Source organism: Camelina sativa, chromosome 20, assembly GCF_000633955.1.
Source record: "Camelina sativa cultivar DH55 chromosome 20, Cs, whole genome shotgun sequence".
Taxonomy (NCBI): Eukaryota; Viridiplantae; Streptophyta; class Magnoliopsida; order Brassicales; family Brassicaceae; genus Camelina; species Camelina sativa.
In genome coordinates, this window is record NC_025704.1 from 17,105,275 (window position 1) to 17,116,803 (window position 11,529).

The window sequence follows — 11,529 nt, forward strand, 5'->3', positions numbered from 1 at the left end:
ATATATCTCTTTTCCTCTCCCTTTTCTCACTTCTAAGGGGTTGATTTCTCCCTAATTTTATAGGGTATCATTTTTTTTTTTAATCAACCCCTTGGAAGTGAGATTCTGAGCTCTTTTTTCTTTTCTTTTTTCTGCTTGGCACAAGTTTCCATGAGATTCGAAGTATGCACGGGTTCATGCGACATCCCTCGCCTCACTTATATCCTCATTTTTTGGAGTACTTTGTGAAGAAGTGTAATGTCTTGTATGGCTCGAAGAAGAAGTCTAATCTACTGTATTCCAACTCCAACGTTAGTTCAACCAGATATCCATTTAATAAGGGATTTCAGGATTGTTGATACAGCTCATAGCCTTTTCCAAACTTCAGTTCTGAAATCAAGCTTAATCAAGATTCATTAGTGTTAGAAAAAGAACAAAAATCATTAGTTAGAGATCATAATTCCCAAAAAAAAAATTAAAAAATTTGACTTAAAAATACGGTTTTGACTGACACAACTGACATTCAAAAACAAAACATAGTTAGTAACTAGCCTCCCCCAGACATAAACAACATTTTCTCCAGTATTATCAAGCCTAAGATTGGCGAAGAAAAATAAAAAAAACGAATAATTATTGAAATTGTGAACCAAAAATTGTGTTATCAATCTAGCTGTTTTGTGTCGATCGATGCTCTCTGCTGATGCAGAGAGTTCGAACATAGCTCCTGAGTTAGCTGTAATTAATTTGTGTTTCTCTCAATCCTTGGATGTTAGCACTGTTAAGAACAACTCAACACAAGATTAAACGCAACAAAATGGATAGAAGTTCATAATTCAATACAAATTCCAACTGACTCATAGCAAAAATAAAAATTACTCAAAGTGGAAAGTAAAAACCTATGAGTGGGTTGCATCCCACTAAGCGCTTGTTTTCAGTCATTAGCTTGACTGTGTCAGAGCTCAGACGTCCGGTGGATTAGAAAGTGGCAATGTATGCCTCCGAGAGATGGCTTCTTCATCCATGGGGGTGTATAACTAGTACATGCATGAGGTCTGCCAAGGGTGCGAGGAACATAACCAGGGCAGGACTTAGGGATGAGTTTGCTTCTTTTATGTCCTGAAAAATCATCAACAGAAGAAACAAGCGCTCTACGATAATCTCGTAGCTTGGGTAACTGCAAAACAGATTTTGTACTTTTGAAATTATTATTGATGAAAGAAGAAGGTTTGGGTGAAGTAGATGCATACCTTTGGTTCTCCTGCGGACTATGGAGTGTGGAATGGTGAGATTTGAGCTTTACAACTGGTCTATGACTTGGAGCTAAGGAATCAACTCGAGAATCTTTGGTTTGGAAAAATCCAGATGGTCTCGTGGAGGAGTGTTGATGCAAGTGGTGTATCGATCGATGTTAGGTCTGTAACTCATGTTTCTTCAACAATGGCTTGTCAACCATCAGAACCTCATCTTGATCTCTAGTCCTGATTATATGATTTTCACTCCAATCCCGAGCTTAACAGCTAGCTTGCTCACCTTGTCAACAATCTCCAACTCTTTGACATACCCAGCAGTAATGTCTTCAGGAATCTCCGAGATTAGATCATCATCAGAGAAAATCTCCACTGAAAAAGTCTGACCATCTTCACATCTTATCCATGTCAAAGTTCATGACTAAATTTCCCACATTCAGGGTTGTGTGTCCCTTCTTCACATCTACGATGGTACCAGCTTTAGCCAAGAATGATCTACCCAAGATGAGAGGATCCCTGGGCTCTTTGTCATACTCCAACACCAGAAAATAAGTAGGAACCACACAATCTCCAATCTTGATTGGAATATTCTGTCATCCCAAGTCTTACAGCTATAGAATGTGGCATCAAGTTGATACTAGAGCCGAGATCACAAAGAGAGTGAGGAAACCTTCTTGTGAAGATAGAGGAATCTAACACAAAACTTTCCGGATTAGGTAACTTCTCTAGAATCCTACTCCAAACCATTGCACTCACTTTCTTAGAGACAACCACTTTCTGCTTCTTTTCCTTCCTCTGTGGGGGCTGGTTCAACAGAATTGCACCAATGTCCTTGGTTAGCAAAGCTCCTTCCTCAGGACTTAAACCATTAGTAACCATCCTTTTTACATACTGCCTAATCTCATGAGAAAACTTGACTGCATCAATCAAAGGTATCTCAATCATCACCTTTTCCATCATAGTCTTGCATCTAGCTTCCTCAAGCTCCTGCTTAGACCTTCTTTGCTTAGGAAAACGGACCTTCGGCTTATAGGCTTGTTCTGTAACAGGTGGTGGAATCTTCAGAGGAATTAACTCTGTCTGTGGGGGTGTTGATCGATGCCATCGTTCAGCCTCGATGATTTAAGCAATTTTTCATATCCTCGCGATTCCTCTTTGATGGATGGTGGTTGCATCGATCACCACCCTCCATTGGCATCGATCGATGCTGGCTGCACAAAATCAAACTCATCTCCGTCTCTCACCAATATTGCATTACAAGCATGCTTGGTGTTCGATTCAAATCTTCCAAGAAGAAAACCCTCTTGTCGTTTAACAGACTCAACAGTCCGAATAACTTGATTCTCCAGCTTCTTAACATGAGTATTTAATGCATCAAACTTCCCGGTCAACTCAGTGTAGACATTATCTATCTTTCCATTGAAGTTCAGTCTCAACTTATCTTGATATTGAAAGATATGATATGAAGAACTACCGTCAATTCTTGTAAAAATTCTATTATGCTGTTGATTATGGTATTCTGGCTTAGGAGTGTAGCCTGAAGAGTTCTCACTGTAAGACATGTTGCCTTGCTGATCGCTGAACTTTTGTCCTTGATACCCATCGCCATACACATAGTTGACATCCTCTTATGTAGTCTCTAGCTCAGATGTCTCAACCTCGACAGCAAAATGGACATATTTCTTACCCACATGAAGGTTATGCACTGTATCCAACTTAGCATTCAGTTTAGAAAGCTGATTCGCATCATAGTTTCCATGTAATCGCTTCCTATCAGAATCTGCATGCTTAGTGCCATTGATGGAGGCTTGATTTTCAATCAAATTCTCAGCTTCATCGAGAAACCTTGTCTTGAAATTCCCTTGGCTAGCAACATCTAAAGCTAGTTGATACTCCCAGTCAAGTCCTCTAAAGAAAATACTTAGCAATTGCACACATGAGAAGCCATGATGCAGAGAGTCTCTTTGATAAGCTTTGAATCTGACTCAAGCTGCTCTGAAAGCTTCATATGGTCTTTGCATAAACGCGGAGAGTTTGACTCTCAGCTCACCAGACATCGCATCATCATCAAAATAATTGAGAAAGGCCACCTTGATTTCTTGCCAGGTTGTCAAAGATCCATGTTTCAACTGCTTCAGCCATTGAGATGCTTCTCCTGCAAGAGAGTATGGGATAAGATCTTCAAAGTGTTCAATATCGTCCAGAGGCTTCTTATGTGGCAGGTTTGAGAAAGCTCTCTGCCCTACTAAAGTGAAGTACACAAGCTTCAGCTCATAATCATTTCTCGGGAATTGAGAAAGAACAATGGCAGAGTGGTTCTCATAAACCAAATCAGCTCTATTGAAGTTTGCAATAGTCATGATCAACTCCCGGTTGTGGTCCTATCATCCCTGCTGTTGAACGTTCCACGGATTGTTTCCATTCATCGCAGCTCCATCGCCTCCTGCATTATGCATGCATCCTGCATTATCGTCCACATCGACGATTTCTTCAGCTATCACTTTTCCTTCAGCATCAAATTTCTGGTCTTTCTCATTGCACAAATGACCATTTTGATCCCTCAAAACTCCAACATCATCAACCCTCAAAATGATTGTCTTAACCATTTTTGCTGACGTAGCTGCTTTTCTGTTGTCACACTCTAACTGTCCCAACTTTTGGTTTCTAAACTTCATTGTTGGACCAGTTTTATTGTTCTGGGTGTTAGGCTTAGGAGGCATACACCTGAAACACACACAAAAAAAAAAGAAACAAAAAGCTTGTTACTAAAAAAAAAAATTTAGACAAAATCAAAGATGTTAATCTAATGGTGAATCAAAAGAGTCTCCGACAATGACGCCAAAATTTGATATGCTCAAATTTATCCTAGAGGTACTCTCTCAAATTAAGAGATCACTGTAGTATTTAGGGATCGAATCCACAAAGACTCTAGACTCGCACAATAGATTATTATTATTTTAGTTCTGTTTTAAACCAAATAAATTATATTAAAATGAAAATAACAAGAAAAGCAATAAAAAACAAGAGAGGGTTCAATAAGAGAGAATATATGTTCAGGGAAATTCAGAAATCCATTTAACTAATTGTTAGAATTTATTAAGAACAATTCTACAACTCAAATCACATTGGTAAAATTAACCAGCTCTCGTTGCAAAAGTTATTTAAGTCTAAAAACTAGAATTCCAAATCTCTTTGCAAATCCTAATGATTAAACTAACATTAAATTCAGGTTTGATAAGTTCACAAAATCCCTAAACCAAATATCTTTGCAAATAGGTATTTTCTCATCTAAGATTATTTCAGGAAATCAATAACACTCTTATGTCTACCAATTAACTTAAGATCAGATTCTAGGTTACTCTCGCTACTTTAGAATGTACAATAACCAATCTAGATGAAGAACTCTATAGATATCATCCTAACAATTTATGAATTCTTTTGAAAACCTTAAACCTAACAAAAGGTCTACTCAGACATGGTGAATGAAACAAACATCATGAATAACATTGATATCATTAAGAAATAAATAGAAGGAGTAAAGGAGTTATGAATCTTCTCTGAAGGAGTCTTGTTTCTTCTCTTTGATTCTTCTCTCCAAAAGCTCTATAAAAATCTCTCTCTTGAAAGTTGCAGGGAAAATAAAGCATTAGGGGTTTTAAGACCCAAAATCCTATATATATATCTAAAACACAAGAGAGACTAATATTGCAAATAGGGGAAACTTTGGAGTTGCTTTGCAAAACTTGAGAAACTCGGACTCTTCTTGCGTTGCATAGTGTGTTGATCTATGCAGTCTTCTGAAATCGTCTACAAGCTTCACAGCTTCAGCCTCAATGCTCGAAAGTACTCTAACTCCTCTTATTTTGCTCCATTATGCTCTCATCTATGTCAATAGGTACCTAGTACTACAAAGACTCAAAAAACAACCTAAAAAGCAAATCGAAAGACTCAAAAAGTATATTTATATCATGGTTAAAACCATAAAACCATAAAAATCATGATATATTATTATCTTTGGGTTAGCTAATAAATATTATTTGCAGGTTTATATATACCTCGTTTGACGTTTATATATACCTCGTTTGACCGTCTTTGGTGGCGAATGTGGGTTGTGGCGAATTCAAAACAAAACCTTGAATCACAATGATCACCCACTGTTTAGGTTCCGTGGACCTTGAATTATCACAAGTCAATGCATATTAGCCTATAAATCTGACTTCAAACTCGAAACCGATTCCTAAATTTTGTTCACATAATCAAATTCGACATTAAATTGGAACCCTCGATCCATATAACAAAGGACTTTTCTCAAATAAGAAAAGTACCAATGAATATGAGGAAACAAAGATGTTTTCTTTGCTTACCTACAGTGCCTTCGGCTGCTATTTCCGATCTAAACTTCGATTGGTTTGTTCTCGTTGATTTTGATAAAATCAATTCATGCGAAGAGTTTTTTCTCAGTTCATATCGAGAGAGAGAGAGAGAAATGAGCAAATGAAGAAAAGGAAAAAAACAAACCAAAACAAAAAGAAATCAATGTATTATTGACACGTTAGGTGTTTTTAAATATCTAATATGGCCTGGAGAGAGACAAAGATTTCTGATAGTTAGGATTTAAACTTTTAATTTTTCTTTAATTTTATTATTAAAAAACTTTGAGATATCCTAAATGTATAACTGATAAAGATGGTCTAAGATTTTGTTTCTAAATGATATACCTATTTTAATTAAAAATAAATTAAAATGTATAAAAAAATTAAAAGGTTAATAAAAAAACCCTGTTTTAGAAATCGCAAGGTGCTAGTCGGGCGGTCAGGGTAGGTCTAGCGCCTAGCGAGAAAATCGGAGATTAATTGGGAACTAGTTTTAGGGTAATTTTATTAAATTAATAATAAATAAAAATATATAGTATTAAATATATGTATTTTATACATTAGTTATTGTAAAACATCATAAATTTTTAATTTAAATGTGTAAATAACAAAAAAATACATATTTGATTCTAAAAATAATCATTATACATACAAAATTGAGCAGGAAGTAATCGGATTAGACTGGTTATAATCGAATTAGATATATATATATATATAATTAGATAATCGATGCTAGACGGGAATTAATCATTAATCGAGATGGAAAAAGTGAGCCTAGCGGTGCGTAATCGGTGCTAGACGGAGATTTTTAAAACAGGATTAAAAATTATATTTTATTGAAATATATTATATTATATAAAAATCTAAAGTATCTTTAAAAATATAACATTTTTTTTTCTTTAACGAATTTGATTCCGGTAAAAAAAAATTCTAGGTCCGCCATTGACTATAACCCATTTGAGTTATATTACATGTTTGTCAAAATATTTTTTAATAAAACTCTTTCGTCCCCCTCTTGAGAACTTTTTTTTGAATTAATGGGTATAACCCATATATTCTCTTGGACCGGAGAACAAACCATTTTACATAGTTCCCTTCCAAGTATAACTTGAACCGATAATCTCTAAGATTTGCGTTATATACTTTACCCAGTTGAACTATTGACACTTGGTAAATAAATATACATGTATATTTTAATTTCTCCTCTCATTGTTATTTCGCTTAGCTTAATCACATGTATCAAAAAATTAATAAAATAGTATAGAGGACGGATTGCTCGGCTACTTTGATTTTAGCTTGCGTCTCCGCTGGGAGAATTGCGTAGAGAAATGATGTTGTGAGTAAAGTGGAATCGACTTATCCATCTCTCGTCCTGGAGACGACTTTGGATTCTAAGATCAATTCCCAAGCTTTTAGATGTTTGTAGGATTGATCAATGGTGATGTATGTTTACTGAAAAGAAATTACTTTCTAAATTGTAAAACGCAGAAATCAAAACTAGTTTCGAGAGCTATTCCATTTGAGCACGTAAAGTAATTGCTACATTGAAGCCATATGAAAAACATTACTTTAACTTACGTACGTGTACGAGTTGAGAAATTGGTTCTAACGTAATACATCCCCAAATTTAATTACAAACAAACATCAATCACAGCCAAAGTATATTTCACCTCTTACATGCTGAATTTATGTTTTCCGTCAATTAAGTCCAAAAACATAAAATGGTCTTTTTCAAAAAAAAAAAAAAATCCCGCCACCTGGGTTCGAGTAGCATTGGCCATAAGAGTTCAAAATTTAACATGGTTTTTCCCGGTTCCAGGAGATTAGTGTTTGGGCCTAGAAAACTTTTAGAATCACTCATGAGTTATCAAAAAAAACAAAAAAAAAATCCAAAAACGTAGAAATGGAAACCTTTCAACTCTAATTTATTATAGCGTTCTTGCAAAACCACAAGAAGCACTGAAACAGACCACAAAAGACAGCTACGTAGGTTTAAAAAAAAAGAACATATAGATGCCGTCACTCTTATATTGGAACCACGCATTACTAAATGCATATGTATCTATATTCATAGCCAAAAGATACCAAAAGATAGATTATCTGAAAATTTATTATACATAACCCACAATAAGATAGAAAGGCAAATCTATCTAGTAGCCAAACCACACAACATGGGTCTCCGGGAGGAAGTGGCAGACCGGAACGGTCCCTGGCTTCACGTTAAGAACTTTGAAGGCCAAGTGGTTTGGGTTCCAGGCTGAGGTGTTCTTGTGGCACACCGCAACTGCTTTAGCTCGCATCCCGTTCTCTCCTTCGAGTGGAACCGCGTAAACGCTCGTCATCATCGTTTTGTGGCAGTAGAACACCGCGAATGGGTACTTCTGTTTGTGACACACTACCGAGTTGTTGTCAGTCAACTTCTTTACTCCAGCCGCCGCGATTTTGTACTTCTGCATCGGTGCATTCTTCTTAGCCACCTACAGTAACCAAAGTTAGATCGGTCAGCCAATATTTTTAGACATAATATATACTAATATATATTTTTAAAATTTGGTTTTTAGCTTCGGGTTTCTTTTGGATTTACATATATAGACCAATCCAACTATACATGAAAAACACATGGTTCGGTCAGCCAATACCAAACTGAAATTAAGATATTTGTGTTTAACAATTAAGATAAGATAAAATTAGATATTTAGATGTAACAAAATTAGCTAGCGTACATAGTAGCTGTGAATGTGATTAGCTAGTGTATCTAGTTATGGGTGTGTTACCTCAGTGGAAACAGCCCTGATGTGAGATTTGCCAAGTTTAGAGACGCTAAAGTCAACCATAGACTCCAAAGACGTCGCACAATACTTCTCCTCCCCACCGACCTTTTTAGCTNGATTTTGTACTTCTGTATCGGTGCATTCTTCTTAGCCACCTACAATAACCAAAGTTAGATCGGTCAGCCAATATTTTTAGACATAATATATACTAATACATATATTTTTAAAAAAATTGGTTTTCTTTTGGATTTACATATATAGACCAATCCAATTATACATGAAAAAAAAAATATATATATATATATATATATATATACATGAAAACACATGGTTCGGTCAGCCAATACGAAACTGAAATTTTATATTTGTGTTTAACAATTAATATAAGATAAAAGTAGATATTTAGATGTAACAATATTAGCTAGCGTACATAGTAGCTGTGAATGTGATTAGCTAGTGTATTTAGTTATGGGTGTGTTACCTCAGTGGAAACAGCCCTGATGTGAGATTTGCCAAGTTTAGAGACGCTAAAGTCGACCATAGACTCCAAAGACGTCGCGCAATACTTATCCTCTCCACCGACCTTTTTAGCTTCACACTCCTCAATCGTCTTCTTCATCATCTCAGCTTCTTCCGAACCAGCTTCCACCGAGAATCGGTTCAATGTCTCCGAAAACTTCTCCGAACCAAACGGTACCGTTTCCGCCTCTCCACGTGGCAAGAAAGCCGTTTTGCCTCCGTAACCATCCTCCGCGTTAAACCGGACGTTCATAGCTTTTCCGGGGACCAAGTCCTTCTCCAAGAAGAAGATAGCCGCGTTTGGATCATCGTGGAGCTGAGTCTCCTTCGCTGCATAGTTATACACGAAAGGGTTGGGTCCTGGTTTCACACCGACGTAAACCGGCTTGCCCTTATGGCGCGTGCGCACCGTCACACCGCCTTTACCGACTCCTACGTCGGTTCTCTTCCCGGGTTTACCAGTGTGGACTCCAACGCCACCTCCGTGACCTTTTCCGCCGCTAACGCTCACGTGTGTCCCTCCTCCAGGCTTACCCTTGCCGGTGTCCACATGTACACCTCCCTTTCCGACGTTCACGGCAGTTCCTCCGCTGGGCTTACCTTTTCCGGCGTTAACGTTTACGCTGCCTTTACCTACTTGGACGTTGGTGCTTTTCTCGTCGGTGAAGTCTACAAAAAAAAAGAAAATTGTAAGGAGACACTTATTGTATTAAAACAAAAAAAAAGGATACATTTATTTGCTAGTAATTACGTACAGATTCAAAAATATAGGAGTATGTTTAAAGATAAAGATAATGTATTGTAAAAATACAGTCAAAGGCATCTTTATTTGCATTTATGCGTATAATTCTTCTTTTTATAAGTGTCTTAAAATTGGAAAAACAGTTAAAAGTAGTGAAAACCATAACTATAAATTGAGCAAAACATCCTAAAGAAATTAGCAAAAGAAACGTGTATGTATAACATAATCATAGAACAGAAGTTCGAAGACTATAGTAGATCGAGTTTTTTTTGTAAAGTCGGTAAAGTAAAAGATACTAACCGAGATTCAAAAGATTATGGAGAGAGTTAGGAATGGGAGTGTTTGGTAAAGCAGTGCTCCAATAACGCTCCGGTGTTAAATCAGCCGCAATAGCAATGACCTGCGGTTAAAAAAGAAAAACGTCAAACCATAAAGAATAAAAGTAAGAAAGTAATTTTTTCTTTTGTTTGAGATAACAAGTACCATGAATGAACCAAGAAGACATATCACAGGAAGACGAATCGCCATTTTTGGGAGTCGGAATAGAAATGGGTCTGATGAATTTTGAGGAGAAGAAGTGGGAGTGTACGTAGAATTTATAGTATAAAGGTTTTTAGTAGAAAGAAGCTGAGGTTGAAGTTATGAGCATGGATGATGTAGACGGCTACTACTTACCAATCTATTTGGGCCGATTAATTATATCACATACCCTCTAACCACTACTTGCCTTCCACTCCTTAAATGCCCTTGTATCCATGTGTGGACATGTGTTTTTAATATCTCCTATTTATTTATTTTTGTGTTTGTTACGTTACATATTAAGTCGGTTTTCATATTTTTCATAGAGGTTCCTATTTTGGGTTCTATTTGTTTTGCAGTCAAGTCATGGAAAAAGCAAAAGATCATTCACAAATGTTTTCTTTTGGTTTCCTCATGTCAAAATCTTGACTAACTTCCGATATACTACCATTGACGGGTGAATTTTGTTAATAGACCATGATCATGCCAGTCCGATCCAAAACCATTTGCTAAATGTATCTAAATTTTTAAACATATACATTTATGTTATGTTCTTTGCATGGCCAAAAAAAGGGATATCAAATAGAGCTAGGGATGTCAAGTTGGTTAAAACTAAACCGCCAATTCATATCCTTTTTTTTTTTTTGGCCACGCATAGAACATAACATAATTCCTTTTTCAGTCTTTCAAATTTTTTTATTATAATTTCATATCAAGTGTCTCTTGGTTGAATTTAGTAACTTAGGCATCAAAGTATCTTCGTAAAACATTAAACATGTATTTCAAGGCTTACATAAAATATCTGTTTTTACTATTTTTAATCAAAGTAAGTATACAAACAAAATATGACATTTTGACCTAACATGTAAGTAAAATTGGAAGAAGATTCTTATAAGGAAAAAAGATACTCAGCTACACGAAGTATTGTTCAATATATGACTACACATCCCAACTTTAAACATATATTGCCAACTACACGAACTATATGTATTGCATGGTCACATATACCAACTATATGATGACATGTGTTCAACATCACAACTATCTTATTCCGGTACACCGTTCATCAGAATCCGGGGTTGACCGGCGTTGACCGATGTTGACCATTAAAAATATGCAATTTTTTTTTGTTTTAATGTTAGAAACCAAACAAAAAAAATTAGTTGAATTATTTAGGAATCATTTATAGTGTTTTATAATGTAAAACATATATGGATCCAAAATAAAGATATATTGTACATAATTCCATTAATTTAGTCTTATGATAATTATCTTTTTCAATTTCAAAACTTAACTAAAATTGAAATAAAAATCATTCATAAGATATTAAAACTTAAATTCAAACCAGATTATCTTCTTATAATAAATCAAATAAGAAA

General features: G+C 35.7%; 1 protein-coding gene across 2 annotated transcripts; it reads right to left on the reverse strand.

Moving 5' to 3' along the window:
* Positions 7,500-10,225, reverse strand: LOC104771045 (BURP domain protein RD22). Of its 2 annotated transcripts, XM_010495521.1 has the most exons (5): positions 10,115-10,225; positions 9,932-10,031; positions 8,954-9,558; positions 8,374-8,475; positions 7,500-8,076 (listed from the first exon to the last, which is right to left on the reverse strand). In XM_010495521.1, exons 1-5 carry the CDS (start codon positions 10,157-10,159, stop codon positions 7,750-7,752), a joined length of 1,179 nt encoding a protein of 392 aa, XP_010493823.1. In that variant the 5' UTR covers positions 10,160-10,225; the 3' UTR covers positions 7,500-7,749. The 2 variants fall into 2 exon arrangements, with proteins under 2 accessions (XP_010493823.1, XP_010493824.1); XM_010495522.1 differs by lacking the exon at positions 8,374-8,475 and having other exon boundaries at positions 8,852-9,558.

Coding starts and splice junctions, on each gene's coding strand:
- LOC104771045 (XM_010495521.1), bottom strand. CDS start 10,159: ATGGCGATTCGTCTTCCTGTGATATGTCTTCTTGGTTCATTCATG. Junction 9,559..9,931: donor CCATAATCTTTTGAATCTCG/GTTAGTATCTTT, acceptor TTTTTTTTGTAG/ACTTCACCGACGAGAAAAGC. Junction 8,077..8,373: donor TCAGGGCTGTTTCCACTGAG/GTAACACACCCA, acceptor TGGTTACTGTAG/GTGGCTAAGAAGAATGCACC.